Source organism: Larimichthys crocea, chromosome X (genome assembly GCF_000972845.2).
Source record: "Larimichthys crocea isolate SSNF chromosome X, L_crocea_2.0, whole genome shotgun sequence".
Taxonomy (NCBI): Eukaryota; Metazoa; Chordata; class Actinopteri; family Sciaenidae; genus Larimichthys; species Larimichthys crocea.
In genome coordinates this window covers 81326-100480 of record NC_040020.1, presented here as the reverse complement: position 1 = coordinate 100480, position 19155 = coordinate 81326, and the positions used below count along the sequence as shown (strand labels likewise).

The 19155-nt window shown below is 37.9% G+C and overlaps 1 protein-coding gene across 1 annotated transcript; it reads right to left on the bottom strand.

Moving 5' to 3' along the window:
- Window positions 1-8443: 8443 nt before the first annotated feature.
- tmem19 (transmembrane protein 19) lies at window positions 8444-12320 on the bottom strand. The gene is made up of 7 exons (XM_027283277.1): window positions 11913-12320; window positions 11579-11692; window positions 10774-10911; window positions 10624-10700; window positions 10367-10544; window positions 8947-9156; window positions 8444-8868 (listed from the first exon to the last, which is right to left on the bottom strand). Exons 1-7 carry the CDS (start codon window positions 12040-12042, stop codon window positions 8708-8710), a joined length of 1008 nt encoding a protein of 335 aa, XP_027139078.1. The 5' UTR covers window positions 12043-12320; the 3' UTR covers window positions 8444-8707.
- Between the last annotated feature and the right edge of the window lie 6835 nt (window positions 12321-19155).

Genomic DNA, 19155 nt, shown 5'->3' with positions numbered 1-19155 from the left:
ATAGAGTCAGCGGGGAAGACGGGAAAAGGAGGAGGCGAGAGACGGGGAACGGGGAGGGCTAACCTATGCAGAAAAAAGTATGTAGTCGAGATAGGAAGGACGTTGAGTCGGAGGAGGGCAGAACGTGGAGAGGTACGATGAATAGGGGAAAGAAAAAACGGTGACACAAAGCGAGATAATGTAGGCAGGATACAGAGACAGAAGGGGAGGGGGCAAGGAGCAGGGCACAGGAGAAAAGCAAAATGGGCGTAAGGCGGCGATCAAGAGGCGGCAGGAGGCGACAAATGGCCGAGCAACGCCACAAGGGAAAAAAGAGAGGCAACGCGGCAGCAACCGCTTGCCGGCAGCGGAACGGGGGTGGCAAAGGAGGCGAGCAAGGCGGGTAAAGGGGCAAGGGCGGGGCGCGTGGACGGCAGACCGCACGAAAAGCCACTGGGCAAGCGTCCCAAAGACCGCCGTCAGGGGCGCAAGGGCAGCGGAGGGGCGGACGCCGACGCACAGCCAGCCACAAAACAAACACACAAAAAGGGGAGGAGACAGAACAGCTCTACAAATATAACACACAACCCAACACAGAACACGGGAGCGCCGCGGCGCGGCAGCATCGGCGCCGGCGGGGGGCGCGAGGGACCGCGGAGAACGAACGGCCGGAGGAAAGAGCAGCAAGAGAATGACCGACATGATCGGCCCGTAGTCACGCGGCGCTTGTCTCGCCTCTTCTCTGGGTCGGGTCGTGGGACCAGTCGAGCACGGATGACGGTGAGGTCAGAAGCTTTTTTTTGTATGGTACGGGGAGCATGTACGGACGCGTCTCTGAGAATCTCGTGAAAACTGCTCGGAACGCCGCTCTGGATGGGTTTGGTTTGTAACTATAAACGGCTCGCGTCATTCATCGTCCTAGGGTGCGTAACTTCGGCAGCCGGACGATACTAATCCAAGCGTGTTTTACAACTGTGTGGACTCATAATCTTCAGACACCTGATGTATGACGGTGGTCGTGGTGTGTTTGTCTGTTTACAATAGGACGCTGACAGACTGTGTCTCCAGGCGATGGATGTTCTCCAATCCTGGTCCCCTCGTGGTGGGGTGACGGTAGAGCGCTGAAAGAGAACGGAGTCGGACCGACAGGAGCTCTGGGAGGTGAGTCCACGCAGGATTTATGCGTTTTATGTCTCTTTCAGCGCTTTGTTTTTTGGTTTTTCCTACAAAACACCCTCTTCTCATTGGCTCCACACACCACCGTACAAATACAACCATATTTGGGGCGTCTCAAATGCAGAGGAAAAGGAATGTTTTTCGGACACTTGGTGGGGTTTTTATTGAAGATCGTGATGGTTTGCTAGGGTTTCCCAGTGGTTGTCATGGTAAAACGTGTCGAACAGGTCGTAGTATTCGAAGTATAAAGTTTGAGGGGACCGAGAGTGTGTGTGTAACGTTCCTTTTATGAGTTTGTTTTGTCGAGTAAAGATAAAAAATGCCATACAGGGAGGATAATCCACAGAACATTATAGTTTCGAATACATTCAGAAGAAAAAGGGGTCGTATGTGACGGGAACCATCGGTGCCGAAGAACAGTGAGTCCGTTCAGAGATCAACTGCAGGATGTCGGGTTTAAAAAAGTTTTACAAAATGGACGGTGGAATTGATTTAGAATTTAGCCACAAAAGAAGCGGGAAGGGGGAAAGGAAAAATCCGCCATTTCACCAACCGTCAATCAAAATAAAAAAGGATGAAAGGACAATAAACGATTGTAATGTAGGGATGTCGAATTATGTCGAGAACGGAAGTCGTCGCGTCCGAGTGAATTCATGGTAAATTTGAATCAAAAACACGGCTGAGCTGTTCGAGGCGAGGATAACCTCTGTCGCGTCAACGTAGAGTCAGAGAACGGGATGAATCGGAAGCGGTCCGGTCGGTGGAGTGGGGTCACATTATGTTTGGTCCGTGTCGGGCCCCACTCTCCGGGTCTCTAATCCGGTTGCGAGGGCCACTACGAGCTTCGTCTTCAGTCCCTGCTCGCCTTCTTCATCACCCCGGGGGGTCTCGATTCTAGACGCCGTTGGAAGAAAGCGAAGCAGAAGCAGAAATAAAATAAGATCCCAGCAGTCACAAAGAAAGGTGAGCGGCCAAGTTAGGACGCGTAAGCGGTTATATTTTCTGTCTGAGTTTTTTAATGTTTCACGGAAAAGGTGTGTAATGTGTTTGTGTCCCAGGGGGCAAAGCGGGGCGGCGGTCAGGAGTGAATCTGAAGGTCAAGCAGGGAAATACGGTAGATACTGGTTAAAAGCGAGGAAGTTTGGTCCCACAAGGGTAGCTCGCAAATGCGGTTCTTGTACATGGGAGTCAAACGAAAAGCAGTGTAAACATCAAACCGATTAACACACCATGCATTCATCGATGTAAATAAATAAGCAGTGGTCGTGTTGATCTTGGGGAGGGAAGTGTTAGTACAAATCTCCGAATTTTTTTTTTCAGGTGGGTCCGGGTGAAGATCCCTGTATACGCTTCGATGTAAAAGCAGTACTATGGGGGCTAAAGAGAAAGCCTCTCGGGTGGGACTGGTGGCCGTGCTGGCTCGAATTCTGATAGTGCAGGGACGGGTCGGGCGGAAATGATTCGAGGCACGGGGACACCTGTCGTCGAGGTGGGGAAGCCGAGTACGACGCAGCCATCAACAAGCAGCCGATGGCTTCATACAACACCGTGGAAGAAGGTCCGACAGCAGGATGAGGTGGACGACCCGGGCCGGGGGACCAGGAAGAGGAAAAGAGGGACGGGGGGGGCCGAAGGCCCAAAATCCTCCCGAGTACAACATACCACTCAAAGGGGGGGGAACTCCAGCTGGCAGCAAATACCCTAGACATAGCTCTGTGTGTACGGGAAATGTACCGGGGACGTATTGCACTGGTACCGTTTTTTGTAACAGTTGGGGAAACTTAGCGGGGACATAGGGGGGAGTCTGAATATATGATCCACCGTTAAGAAATACATAAAATAAAGGTAGCAGGGAGGACAGATGCGCCACCTTAGATAACTCCAGTCTGCGAAATAGTGGGCTTAAACCTTTTGTAAATTCCGGATCTCCAGTCTGATTATCTTTAGGACAGACAGCTACAACACAAACTAACGTAGAATGATAAGATGGAGGTTAACCCAAAGAAAACAGGCTATCAATGTTGGAGAAAAGATACCAGAAAATAAAACGAAAAGACTGTTCGGTCAGTGTGGGAAAGAAACTATTGCCGATTAGTTTGACTGAGAGCGGAATCCCGACAAAGAGGGTTATGTCAGTTTTTCAGTATTTGAGACCGTTATGTTGCAGAAAACAAATTAGGTACTTTGGATAGCAGAGAAATTATCGGCCAAATGTCTTAAAAAAACTTTCCAAAAACTAAAGTTTTACAAAATTCTGTCATTTACAAAATTATAATAATTCGAGGGGGGAATACAATCAGAAAACGATAAGAAACAGTTTGCAAAGTTACCTGAATAAGAATACGAGAATCACGGGATTACTAGACAATTAATTGAGAGCATTAAAATTATGCCAGGGGGAGCAATTTTAACCTGTTTCAAATTGAATTTTGATGTGTGTTACATTTTTTTATCATACCTTTATGGTTGACAAGTTAAATTTAAATGAACTTAGTTGTGGAGAAAAGTTTTGTAAAGTTTACCATCAAAAACCAAGTTATACGATTTTGTACAAAACTTAATCCCCAAACAAAATGTATCAACTTAGTTTTCAGAAAATTCTCGAACCAAATTTTATTAAAAATTCGGACGGGGGTCACTTTCCAAAAGATAAAATTCACATTATAGTGGGTCAGAATTGTGGTAAATTTTTTATTAGGGTGATAAAGTTGTAAGGTATGGTTCCGAACACGGAATAAAATTATAAATGCAGTGGTTGTTGAGGGGAAAAAAATAAATGAAGACAAGGTGGAGAAATGGTGGATTGAATTGTTTATTTTTTTGATCAAGATTGTGCTTTTTTTTTATTTATTTAAACGGCTTTAGTTTTGTTTATGAGAAAAAAGTTCACAGACTTTCGCCAAACATTTTCCAAATGCAAAGTCGATTTGTCAAAAGATAAAGTTTAAAAAAGTAAAATTCAAAATTTATCATTCGAGAGGAAAAAGGAAATATTTTGGGGTGAATAAAGTTGTAAATTGAGTTTTTTTCGGCATTGACATTTAATGTTAAACTTCATTCTGGGTGCAAATTCACACTTCCTTTTTGAATGTGATGGGTTTTCATTGTGATAGGTAGTCTTTCCACGTGCCAGGAACAACCGGAGGAGTCACTCCCGTCGGGTTGGTCGCCAGCTTCCTGGGCCGGATTTGCGGTGGGCGGTGCTTACTTCTAACGCAGCTCCGGTTTTGTCAGCGACCTCACCTGGCCGACCCGAGTGGCCCATCATGGTGTACTCGGCGTGGCGGCCTGCTCTGCTCCAGGCTTGACTCTTTCAATCATCGGTGCTCACATGCAGTACTCAGGTAGGTGCGATGAGCAAATCAATGCACCTTTATGGCATCCAACGGGGCAGTTTTTTCAAATCTTTCTCCACTTTCAGTTTCAGGGCTTCGACTCGAGCGTTGGAAGGTGGTGGAGCTACGAGTCTGCGACAACAGCGAGTGTTGGAAAACCGACTCTTAGACAACCCTTCAACCTGTGCTCCTCCGTCCTCCGCTCGCGCTCATCCTGCCCGGGCTGGCGTGGGGGATGTGGCCTCGATTAGACGATGACAGATCTCTAAGACATTTGTTGGGTGTGATCACACACACACGGTTGTATTTAGGGGTCTCTGATCATGACACACAGTGTTTAAACCTACATGATGGCACCATTGATCATGGCAGAACAACAGAACTTCACAGCTACTCGACTAAAACGTCATCTTTCTTATGATAATGTCAACTCCTTCGTTTTGTTTGTCTGATGTATCGAGCGCAGATTCTGCCCGTCTCTGATATGTTGAGAAAATTCCTGTCAAGTTTAAAATCAGTTTCATTCTGTTTGTCATCATCACGCATACATACTAATACCACACGTACAACACACACACACAAACAAGCACACATATAGTATATATATATATATATAATATAAATATATATATATATATATAATATAGATATAGTATAGATAGTATACTCACTTTTTGCCATACTAGACTAAACTTTTTTTTTTTTGCAGATTTTTTTTTTGCCATACTATACTATGACTTTTTTATTGATTTTTTTTTGCCATATCTATGGACTTTTTAACTAATTTTTTTGCCATACTATAACTATGACTTTTTATTTTTTTTTTTGCATACTATACTAGACTTTTTTTACTGTTTTTTTTTTTGCCTATACTATGACTTTTTTTTACTGTTTTTTTTGCCATACTAACATGACCTTTTTACAGATTTTTTTTTTGCCATACTATACTGATGACTATTTTTTTACTGATTTTTTTTTTTGTCATACTATACTATGACTTGTTTTTATTACCTGATTTTTTTTTTTGCCATACTATACAGACTTATTTTTAACTGATTTTTTTTGCCATATATACATGACTTTTTTTACTGATTTTTTGCCATACTATACTATGAACTTTTTTACGTTTTTTTTGCCATATTATGCTATGACTTTTTTTTACAATTTTTTTTGCCATACTATACTATGACTTTTTAATAGTTTTTTTGCCATACTATACTATACTTTTTTTTAGTTTTTTGCCATATTATACTAATGTACTTTTTACTAGTTTTTTTGCCATACTATACTATGACTTTTTTCTATTTTTTTTGCCATACTATACTATGACTTTTTTTACTGGTATATTTTTGCCATACTATACTATGACGCGTTTTATACTGAGTTTTGGTGCTCATCATTGGGGCGAAAATGCAATACTCTCAGGTAGGTCGCGATGACAAATCAAATGCACTTTTATTGGCATCCAACGGGGCAGTTTTTTTTCATCTTTCTCCACTTTCAGCAGGCTTCGACTCGAGCGTTGGGAAGGTGGTGAGCTAGAGTCTGCGACCACGAACGGCGGATCTGTGGAAACCGATCTTAGACAACAACGCCGTCAACCTGTTCTACCGTCTCATCGCGCTCATCCTGCCCGGGCTGGCGTGGGGGATGTGATCGATAGACGAGGACAGATCTCTAAGACATTTGTTGGTGTGATCACAACACACACTGTGTATTATGGGTCTCTGATCATGACACACAGTGTTTAAAACTACACGATGAGCACGTTTTATCTGGCAGAACAACAAACTTCACATCTACCTCGACTAACTTCATCTTTCTTTATGATGAGTCCAACTCCTTCGTTGTTTGTCCTGAGTTATCGAGCGCAGATTTCTGCCCGTCTCTGATTTTGAATAATCCTGTCAAAGTTTAAACTTATTCTGTTTTGTCATCATCACGCATCATACATATACACACACACACACACACACACACACCACACCACAATGTATTAGCATATATAATATAGAAGAATATATATATATTATTTAGTGTTTTGTTTATTATAAGTATAATTATAAATTCATACAACTATTGATCTTGTTTGTTCCATCATATCTATTATAGTTGTCTGTTATCTCTACTCATATATGACTTTTGTATTTGCTCTCTTTTTCGCCATCTCTAGACTCCACTGTAGCCATATATCTTAGCTGACTTTTTTGTTGTCGTTTTTTTATTGCCTCCCGCTCCATGTTTATGCCATACTATACTCTACTTTTTTACTGTTTTTTTTGCCAATACTATGACTTTTTTTTGATTTTTTTACATACTATACACACCTTTTTTATTGATTTTTGCCATACTATACCTATGACTTTTTTTACTGTTTTTTTTGCCATATACATGACTTTTTTGTTGTGATTTGGTTTTTTTTGACCTACTATACTATGACTTTTTTATTTATTTTTGCCATACTATACTATGACCTTTTTATGATTGTTTTTGCCATACTATACTATGACTTTTTTTTAATACTAAGTTTTTTGCCATACTATACTATACTTTTTTTTACTGTTTTTTTGGCCAACTAGCTTTTGGACATACTAATATGACTTTTTTTAGTAATTTTTTGCCATACTAACTATGGACCTTTTTTATTGATTTTTTTGCCCATACTATAACTATACGTTTTTGTACTAGTTTTTTTTGCCCATATTAACTATGACTTTTTTCTGATTGTTTTTTTAAAATACTTAACCATACTTTTTTATGGATTTTTTGCCATACAATACTATGACTTTTTTTACGTTTTTGTTGCATAACTATATATGACTTTGTTTTTTACTGTTTTTTTGCCATACTATACAACCCTTTTTTTTTTTTTATTTTTGCCATATATACTATGCCTTTTTTTGATTTTTTTGCCATACTATACTATGACTTTTTTTTACGATTTTTTTTTGCCATATATACTATGATTTTTTTTAACTGTTTTTTTGCCAATATATACTATGACTTTTTTTGTTGTTTTTTTACATACTATACTATGGACTTTTTTGTGATTTTTTGCCATCTATACTATGGACTTTTTTTGTTTTTTTTGCCATCTAATACTATGACTTTTTGTTTGCTGATTATATTTGTTTTGCCATACTAACATGGACTTTTGTTGCGTTTTTTTGCCATAGTTATACAGACTTTTTTGTTGTTTTTTTTTGCCATAATACTATGACTTTTTTTACTGGTTTTTTTGCCATACTATACTATGACTTTTTTTTTACGTTTTTTTTTTGCCATACTATACTATGACCTTTTGTAACCTGATTTTTTTGCCATAACTATAACTATTTGACTTTTTATTTTACTGATTTTGTGTTTTTTTTGCCATACTATACATGACTTTTTTTTTGCATTTTTTTTGCCTGTCTACTATGACTTTTTTGTTGATTTTTTTTTTCATCCTATTACTATGACCTTTTAATGATTTTTTTGCCATACTATACTATGCACTTTTTTTACGGGTTTTTTTTGCCATATACTATACTATACTTTTTAATACTGATTTTTTTTGGCCATGACGATACTATGACTTTTTTTTTATGTTTTTTTTTGCCCATACTATTTCTATGACTTTTTTTTTTACAAATTGTTTTTTTTGCGATTTTTCCTATACTATGGACTTCTTTTTTTACTGATTTTTTGCCATACCTATACTATGACTTTTTTTTACTGTTTTTCTTGCCGTCATACTATACATTGACCTTGTTTTACTGTTGTTTTTTGCATAACGATAGCTATGACTATTTTATGAGATTTTTTTTTGCATGATGTTATACTATGACTTTTTTACTTGCTGATTGTTTGCCTTATCTATACTATGACTTTTTGATAATTGGGCATATATATATATATATGTATATGTATGTATGTGTGTGTGTATGTATGCGTGATGATGACAAACAGAATGAAGTTTAAACTTTGACAGGATTTATTCAAATATCAGAGACGGGCAGAAATCTGCGCTCGATACATCAGGACAAACAAACGAAGGAGTTGGACATCATCATAAAGAAAGATGAAGTTAGTCGAGTAGATGTGAAGTTCTGTTGTTCTGCCAGATAAATGCGTGCTCATCATGTAGTTTAAACACTGTGTGTCATGATCAGAGACCCATAATACACAGTGTCTGTGTGATCACACCAACAAATGTCTTAGAGATCTGTCCTCGTCTATCGAGGCCACATCCCCCACGCCAGCCCGGGCAGGATGAGCGCGATGAGGACGGAGGAGAACAGGTTGACGGCGTTGTTGTCTAAGATCGGTTTCCCACAGATCCGCGTCGTGGTCGCAGACTCGTAGCTCACCACCTTCCCAACGCTCGAGTCGAAGCCTGAAAGTGGAGAAAGATGAAAAAACTGCCCCGTTGGATGCCAATAAAGGTGCATTTGATTTGCTCATCGCGACCTACCTGAGTACTGCATGTGAGCACCGATGAAAGAGTCAAGCATGGAGCCGAGCAGGCCGGCCACGCCGGCGTACACCATGATGGGCCACTGCGGGTCGGCCAGGTGCAGGTCGCTGACCAACAGGAGCTGCGTTAGGAAGTAAGCCACGCCCACCGCAAGTCCGCCCAGGAAGCTGGCGACCAACCCGACGGGAGTGACTCCTCCGTTTGTTCCTGGGACGTGAAAGACTACATTATCCACAATGCAACCCATCACATTCAAAAAGGAAGTGTGACATTTGCAGAATGAAGTTTGACATTAAATGTTAATTGCAGAAAAACTCAATTTACAACTTTATTCACAAAATATTTACTTTTGTCCTCTCGAAATGATTAAATTTTGAATTTTCTACTTTTTTAAACTTTATTTTTTGAAAATCTGAATTTTGAAAAATGTTTGGAGAAAGTTGTAATTTTCTAAAAACTAAAGTTTAAAAAAAAAAAAAAGCAACTTTAAAAAAAAATAAAAATAAATCCCATTTCTCCATTTTTGTCATATTTTTTCCCCTCAAAAATGCAATTTTAGTTTTCGGAAAAAAATTACAACTTTCTCCAAAAAAATTTAAAATTCTGACTCAACTAAAATGTGAATTTTATTTTTTGAAAGTTGAGTCAGAATTTTTAAAAAATTTGGGAGAATTTTCTGAAAACTAAAGTTGACTTTTGTGGGGAAAGTTTACAAAAATGTAACTTTAGTTTTGAGGAAATTACAACTTTCTCCAAAAATGTTCAAAATTCTAACTTTCAAAAAATGTATATAAAAATGTATTTAAACATATCAAAATTCAATTTAAAAGGAAAATTGCGGCATTAATTTTAATGCTCAATAATTGCAGTAACCTTTGACTCGATTATTACAAGTTAATTGAAACGTTTTCATGTTTTCTTGATTATTCCCCCTCGAAATTATTAAATTTTAAATTACCAGAATGTAACTTTAGTTTTTGGGAAGTTAAGAATTTCGTGAAAATTCTACAAATCCCAATTTTTTTCAACAAAGGCTCAAATACTGAAAACTTAAAACCTGTCGTGAGTCTTCAGTAAATAAATCTGCAGTTAAACTGACGACCAGTCGATGGATTATTTTTTACAACATGAAGCTGTGTTTAATCTCTAATCTTATATTTAAGTTAGTTTGTGTTGTAGCTGTCTGCAAAGATAATCAGAAGATCCTGAAACAAACTTTAAGCCACACTCAGACTGGATTCATTTAAGGTGGACTGATTCTCCTGACCTTTAAGTATTTTAAGGTGGATCACTTATTAGACCTATGAGTCAGTCCCCACGTTAAAAAAACTTCAGTTGAATAGCCGTACATCTGTAACAGAGATATGTAGGGCGGAGTGGAGTTGTCCAGGAGGAGGCGGTGGCGGTGGCACCTCACCTGCTGGGACTTCCTTCCAGGTGGTGATGAGCCTCGGCTGTGATTGGCTGAGGACTGGCCCCACCTCGGACGACCAGGTGTCCCCGGTGCTGCAAGCGAGCGCACCCAGAAGAGAGAGGCACATCCACGAGGCGGAGTACTGTTTACTGAAGTCGACAGGGATCTCACCCGGACCCACCTGAAAAATTCGGAGATGTAAACTTCCCTCCACGAACACGACCATGTGATTTATTTAACGATGCATCATGGGTAATTACCTCGATCATGTAAAGCAGAGCGAGCTCCGTGGGAACTCCTCCGTTACAGAAGACCTGGATCCAGTTCCTCTGACCGCCTGACACAAACACACACGTTAAACATTTAAAAAACTCAGACAGAAAAATAAACGCCGCGTCACGGCCGCTCACCTTCTTTGTACTCGGGATCTATTTTCTTCTTCTGCTCTCCGCCCCAACGCGTCAGCCTCGACGAGGTGATGAAGAAGGCGAGCAGGGACGAGAAGAAGCTGTAGTTAGCCATCGTCAACACGAAGCCGACCAGGAGAGCTGAGGAGACACGGAACACATCACGTGACCTCACAGAGGAACCGCTGATCATCTGATTCGTGAAGCGCAGAGGTGATCTCTGTCGAACAGTTCAGCGTGTCTTTGATTCAATTTCATGAATTCACTGGAGAGATTTTTGATAATCGACACCTCACAATCGAGTCCTTTCATCTTTTTTTATTTGATGACGTTGGAAATGGGATTTTTTTTCCCCCCGTCTTTGTGGCTCAAATAAATCAATTCCACGTCCATGAAAACTTTTTAAAGATCATGAGTTTGATCTGAAGGACTCACTGTTTTTGGCACGATGGTCCGTCACAAAGATTTCTCTGAATGTCTCGACACTCATAATGTTTGGATATCTTGTAGGCATGTTTGACTTTACTCGACAAAAACAAACTCATAAAAGGAACGACACACACTCTCGGCTACAAACTACTACAAACTGTTCGACACGTTTTACCATGACAACCAGCTGGGAAACCATAGCAACCATCACGACTCTTCAATAAAACACACCAGTGTCCGAAAACATCCTTTTCTCTGCATTTGAGACGCCCAAATATGGGTGTAAGGTGTGTGTGTGGAGCCAATGAGAAGAGGTGTAGGAAACCAAAACAAAGAGCTGAAAGAGACATAAAACGCATAAATCAGGTCGTGGACTCACCTCCCAGAGCTCCTGTCCGGTCCAGACTCCGTCTCTTCAGCGCTCTCACCGTCACCACGAGGGGGACCAGGATGGAGAACAGCCATCGCCATGGAGACACAGGCTGCAGCGTGCCTGTAAACAGACAAACACACACAGACCACCGTCATAATCAGGCTGTCTGAAGGATTTATGAGTCTCACACAGGAAACACGCCGATTAGACCGCGGCTGGAAGTCGACCGACGATGAATGAGGAGCGTTTAAGTTACAAACCAAAAACACAGAGCGGAGTTCAGAGCAGTTTTCACGATGATCTCAGAGATCGTCGTCTGCAGAAAAAGCTTTAAACTCACCGTAATACGTGCTGATGGTCAACGACACGACCCAGAAGAAGAGGGACAGCGCCAGCGTGACGCATAGGACGATCATGTCGGTCATCATCTTGATGCTCTCTTTCATCAGGACGTCGTTCTCAGAGTCCATCGCGACAGACGGAGCGAGCTGCAGAGCAGAGGAGATCACAGTGTATGTGTGTGTGTGTCAGAGAGTGTGTGTGTGTGTTTGTGGATGGATGTGGTCGGCGAAGCTACGATGAAGCAAAGGACGGAGGCGGGACGCTTGCAGGGAGGCGTGGACCGCCAGAGGACGAACACACGCAGAGCGACACTGAGCTGAAGGAAGACGGTTTGATGAGGTTTGATCCTGTTAGTATATTCATCTGTATACATCCTGCAGCATATTTATACATGCACTATATTTATATATCATGTGCATGCTCTGCACAAACTGCATGTACATGAATAAAATATAGAATAAAAGTTAAAATATATAGAATAAAAGTCTGAATATATAGAATAAAAGTCTGAATATATAGAATAAAAGGTTAAAATATATAGAATAAAAGTCTGAATATATAGAATAAAGGTTAAAATATATAGAATAAAAGTCTGAATATATAGAATAAAAGTCTGAATATATAGAATAAAAGGTTAAAATATATAGAATAAAAGTCTGAATATATAGAATAAAGGTTAAAATATATAGAATAAAAGTCTGAATATATAGAATAAAAGTCTGAATATATAGAATAAAAGGTTAAAATATATAGAATAAAAGTCTGAATATATAGAATAAAGGTTAAAATATATAGAATAAAAGTCTGAATATATAGAATAAAAGTCTGAATATATAGAATAAAAGGTTAAAATATATAGAATAAAAGTCTGAATATATAGAATAAAGGTTAAAATATATAGAATAAAAGTCTAAATATATAGAATAAAAGTCTGAATATATAGAATAAAGGTTAAAATATATAGAATAAAAGTCTAAATATATAGAATAAAAGTCTGAATATATAGAATAAAAGTCTGAATATATAGAATAAAAGGTTAAAATATATAGAATAAAAGTCTGAATATATAGAATAAAGGTTAAAATATATAGAATAAAAGTCTAAATATATAGAATAAAAGTCTGAATATATAGAATAAAAGGTTAAAATATATAGAATAAAAGTCTGAATATATGGAATGAATGAAACTTAAATATATAGAATAAAAGTTAAAATATATAGAATAAAAGTCTGAATATATATATATATATAGAGAGAGATGGTCTGAATATGATAACGCATGAGTACTCTAACGCGTTACTTTTATTCATAGATGACACTGTAATGTAACGGATTACTTTTAATTGATAGTAACATTGTAACCTAATAAACTACTTTCCAAAGTAACTGTACCCAACACTGAGAATGAATGAAACTTAAATATATAAAACACGAATGTTTGCACCAGATTTTGTGCCAGTTGAATCTAGTACATGCTGAGAGAGTCATTTTCAATCCTCCAACCAAATGTTTATAAAACATGTAACTGCATTGGCGTCCTGGTGTCATCATTTCATAAGCAATGACTACTTTGTTTTTTGGAGGGTTTTCTCAGAACTAATTTTACAAGGCTGGGGCTGAAAGATCCAACATAACGATACTTTTCTTAATTACATCGACTGTCTTACAAAGACTTATTGACAGAACCATCATGTGACATTGTTACATTTCCACCAGCACCAATCGGATTTGGTTTGGAGTCTAAAACTCCACAGATGGCTCACTGAAGCAGAAATAATCTCACTAACCCGAACCCTCAGCGGGGAAAGCCACAAATGTTCAGGGAGTGTGTGCACATGGATGAATGGCAAAGTGAAGTACAGTATGCTTTGCTGTGAAAATATTTGTGTGGGGGGATTATTGTAGAAGGATAATTTGCAAGTTCTGCAAAGAGATGTGAAAATTTATCTCAAGAGATTTGTGAATATATATAATAAAGGAATCTGAAAATGTGTGTGTTTAAGCCTTAATATAATGTGAACAGGTGAGTTGTATATAAATTCACCCTCAGTACAGTTGTCATGAACGGGGAAATTAGCTACAGAGACCAAAACTGTTTTTTGTACCAGGCTGTAAACATGTTTATTTCTGCTGTGAAGTTGGACATTTGGACATGGGGACTTATGGAGACTGACTCACTTCTGGAGCCAGCCTCAAGTGGACGTTAGAGTAAATGCAGCTTTTGCCACGGTCTACTTCAGAAGCTTCCCGGACACAAAAACAGCACAGAGAATATGCTGGATTTTCAAAATAAAACACCACGCGCAAACTGCCTGTCGTAAAAAACAGACAAAAGAGAAACTAATGAACTACGTAGCATATTTACACATGTAAATGCATTTTTAGAAGCTGATCTGAGCAGGTAAACCAAGTCTGAAACGCTCCCGGTTGGTTTGAAGTTGTGTGCAGGACGGACCAAAACAGTGTCGCATCCACGATGTAACAAAGACGTGCCTAGTGGAGAAAGGCAAACTACTAATGTGTGAAGGATGTGAAATGTCTCGTGGAAACCGTAAATACCTACCTGATGGTTCAATTGAATTATTATTGTCTATTTGTACGTTAAAATTTAAATACAAATATTGTTTTTAAAAAGTTATACTACTAAATACCATTTTCTATTGTTTCTAGTGTCTATTTACATATATATCACAGTGTATGTGTTGGTGTGTCAGAGAGTGTGTGGTGTGTGTTTGTGCGGGATTGTGGGGCGAAGCTACGATGAAGCAAGAGACGAGGGGAACCTTGCAGGAGGCCGGGGACCGCAAGAGGACGAACACACGCCAGCGACACTGAGCTGAAGGAAGACGGTTTGATGAGGTTTGAAGATCCTGTTAGTATATCATCTGTATACATCCTTCAGCATATTTTAAGACATGCACTACATTTAATTATTGCATGCCTGCCAGCACAAACGGATGTACATGAATAAAATTAGAATAAAGTTAAAATATATAGAATAAAAGTCGGAATATTATAATAAAGTTTAAAATATATAGAATACAAGTCTTAATATATGGAATGAATGAAACTTGAATATTAGAATAAAAGTTAAAATATAATCGAATAAGTCTGAATATATAGAATCAAGTTTCAATATATAGAATAACAGAGTAAAATATATGAATCACAGTCTGAATATATAGAACACGGTTAACCTATATATACTCACGTGGACCTCTCTCGCCGTACAGTGTAAAATATAGCGATCAAGTTCACCTTATCGAATCCAAGTCCTGGACATATAGAGCCTCAGGTTCCACTATATAGAATAACCGTCTAACATCTATACATCCCAGTCTGCATCGCGCGCAATACAAGTCCGAATATATAGGGGCTTAAAAGTTACAAATATATAGAATAAAAGCTGAATTAGGAAATTGAATGAAAGCGTTGAATATAGAGAATAAAAGTTCACTATCTAGGCATAACAAGTCTGAATATATCGACTACAAGTTTAAACTATATAGACTAAAAGTCGGCCATCTAATGGAATGATGAACTTGAATATGATAGAATAAAGGTAAAATATAGAATAAAAGTCAATATATAGAAGAAAAAAGTTTAAAGATATTAAGTAAAAGTCTGAATATATGGAATGAATGAAACTTTGATATAATGATAAAAGGTTAAAATATATAGAAAAAAGTCGAAAATAGATAGAATAACCGTCCTGAATATATAGAATAAAGGTTTAAAAATATAATAGAATAAAAGTCTAAATATATAGAATAAAAGTTCTAGAATATATAAAATAAAGGTGAAATATTAGAATAAAAGTCTGAATATATGGGATAAATGAAAGCTTAAATATATAGATACAAGGCGAATATATGAATGAATGAGAACGGAAATATTAGAATAAAAATGAAAATTGTTAAGTTGAATCTATCAAAGCTCAAATGAATCAGTAGAACTCTGCCAAACAGGAAGTACAGGAGAGGTTCCCTGGTTCTGGTGTCGGGAACCGGAAACCTTCTCTGAAGGGATGTTAGCCACAAGCTACTTGCACACGCGTCCCCTTTGTTATATAAAAGAGATTAGAATAAGAAGTTAAACTGTAGTTAACGTCTTTAAACAAGATAAACCTCTGTTTTAATGAAGCCGTCTGTGTGTAAATAAACAAACAAACAAATAATAATAAATAATAAACAACTCACCGTTACCGAGCCATACGTGAAGCAGCACTGAACACAGACCTAAACTGAAACCGGAACTCGTCTTTAAAACACAGCGTAACTAAGCTTCAAACTGTAAAAAAAACACGTAACCGGAGGAGCACCGGAGGCGACCGACCGTCAGACACGGAACGAAAAGACAGATACAGTTCATCACGGAAGGCCACTTCCGCCCAAACAAGCCGAACCGTGCACGGCGCGTAAAGGTACAGAAGCGACAGGCCGCTTTTGCTATGAACACAGGTCGAGAACTGAAATCTATAGAATGAAACTGTAAGTTGAGAGATGATGGTCTGCTATGATGTTCGTAATATTCAATGAAATGAAACGTAATATATAGAATAAAGTTAAATATTTAGAAATAAAAGTCGGCAGTATAATAATAAGGGACTGAAACTTAAAATATATTGAATAAAAGTTAAAAATATATAGAATAACGGTCTGAATATCTAGAATAAATTAAATTGATAAATACAAGGCTGAATGTTGGAATAAGAAACTATGAAATATATAAATAAAATTTTAAAATATTTAGAAAAAAGCTGACATGGTGGAATTAAAGGGGGATGAAACTTAATAGAGATAAAAGTGAAAATTATAGAATAAAAGTCGGAAATATATAGAATGAACTGAACTTAAATATATAGAAATAACGTTAAAATATAAGAATAAAAGTCTGACTATATAGATAAAAGTTAAAATATATAGAGATAAAAAGTCTGAATGGTTGGAATGAAATGACACTTGAGATATATAGAATAAGAAGAATGAAAATATATCGAATAAAAGTCGAAGGTATGAAATTAATGCAACTTACATATCGCACTCACCGTTACCACTATAGAGAATAAAAAGTCTGAATATATAGAATGACTGAACCGTAATATAATAGAAAAAGTTAAATAATGAATAAAGTCTGACCTCTATATCTATCTCCTCTACTATTAGCTCGCAGAGCGCGAGCTCTTCCTGACTCTGATCACGCCTCGTCCTCTCACCCGCCGTTACTTTTATCATAGATGACACTGAATGTAACGGATACTTTTAATTGATAGTAACCGTTTGTAACTAACATATAACTTACTTTCCAAAGAACTGTACCCACACTCGGAATGAATGAAACTTAATATATAATAAAACACGAATGTTTCCCCACAATTTTGTGCCAAGTTGAATCTAGTACATGCTGAGAGCAGCATTTTCAATCCTCCAACCAAATGTTTATAAAACTGTAACTGCATGGCGTCCTGGTTTCATCATTTTCATAAGCAATGCTACTTTGTTTTTTGGAAAAAGAGGTTTTCTCAGAACTGAATGTTACAAGGTCGGGGCTGAAAGATCCAACATAACGATAACTTTCTTAATTTACAATCGACGTCTTAACAAAGACTTTTTGACAGAACCATCATGTGACATTGTTACATTCACCACACCAATCGATTGGTTTTGGAGTCTAAAACTCCACAGATGGCTCACTAAGCGAAATAATCTCACCTACACCCGAACCCTCACGGGGAAACCGACAAATGTTCAGGGGTGTGGTGCACAGGGAGAATGGCAAAGCAAGTACAGTTAGTTGCTGTGAAATATTTGTGTGGGGGATTATTGTAGAGGATAAATTTGCAAGTTCTGCCAAAGAGGATGTGACAAAATTTATATCCAAGAGATTTTGGTATAATAATAAAGGAATCTGAAAATGTGTGTGTTTAAGCTGAATATAATGTGAACAGTGAGATTGTATATAATTCACCATGTACCAGTTGTACATGAGAACGGGGAAATTAGCTAAGAGACCAAACATGTTTTTGTACCAGCGTAAACATGTTTTATTTCTGCTTGAAGTTTTGGGACATTAATGGACATGGGGAACTTATGGAGACTGAACTCACTTCTGGAGGCCAGCCTAAGTGGACGTTAGGATGAACTGCAGTTTTGGCCCCAGGCTACTTCAGAAGCTCCCGGACACAAAAACAGCACAGAGAATATGCTGGATTTTCAAATAAACACCCACGCGCAAAACGGCCTGTCGTAAAAGGACAGACAAAAGAGAAGAATATGAACTACGTGCATATTTACACATGTAAATGCATTTTAGAAGCTGGATCTGAGCAGGGATAACCAAAGTCTGAAACGCTCCCGGGTGGTTTTGAAGTGTGTGCAGGAGGACAAAACAGTGTCCCACCACTGATGTACAAAGACAGTGACCTAGTGGAGAAAGGCAACGATAGTATGGGTGAAGGGATGTGAAATGCTCTGGAAACCGTACAATCCTAAACCCGAATGGTTCAATTGAATTAGTTAGGTCGATTGATTACGTTAAATGGTAAAACAAAGTGTTTTAAAAAAGGTTAGTACTACTAACGACCATGTTCTATTGTGCTAGGTAGTTACGAGATGAAGTCTATTAGCAATATATAGCATAGTATATCTATTAAGATATAGTATTATGTATGTGTGGGGTGGTTGGTGTATGTATGATATATAATTTTATATATAGAGATACGACCATACACCACACCACACTATATATAATATTATATGTGTGTGTGTGTGTTATATATATTATATATTTGATATAACTGAATATATAAGATATATATATATACAACAACACCTTATGTAGTAGTATGTATTTTATTATGATGTGTTGTATTATAATATGTGTGTGTGTGTGTGTGTGTGCGGTGTGTGGGGTGTGGTGTATTCGATTAGATATACTTACTCAAGTCAGTAGCATGCCTACAGCACTTAGAAAAAAGTAGAAAAAGACCAAAAAAAAACCCCTATAACACAGACAGAAATATCTATAACTGACAATAACACAGAAAACACCTCAAAACGACATAACTAGGCAGAAATGGCATATATAAAAGCGAGTTGTATATATAAAGTGACCATAAATAAATAATAAATAATAACTGCAAGGTAAATGAAACAAATTATATTATATATATATATATATATTTATATACTATAATATGATATCTATATCTAATGATATCTATAGCTATATCGTATATAAAG

What these genes read in the sequence shown, in the direction of transcription:
- tmem19 (XM_027283277.1), bottom strand. Translation starts at nt 12,042, where the DNA reads ATGGACTCTGAGAACGACGTCCTGATGAAAGAGAGCATCAAGATGATG. An exon ending in CCGGACAGGAGCTCTGGGAG is followed by an intron (nt 10,912 to 11,578) that starts GTGAGTCCACGA and finishes GTGTCTCCTCAG; the next exon opens with CTCTCCTGGTCGGCTTCGTG. An exon ending in AGATCCCGAGTACAAAGAAG is followed by an intron (nt 10,701 to 10,773) that starts GTGAGCGGCCGT and finishes TGTTTGTGTCAG; the next exon opens with GCGGTCAGAGGAACTGGATC.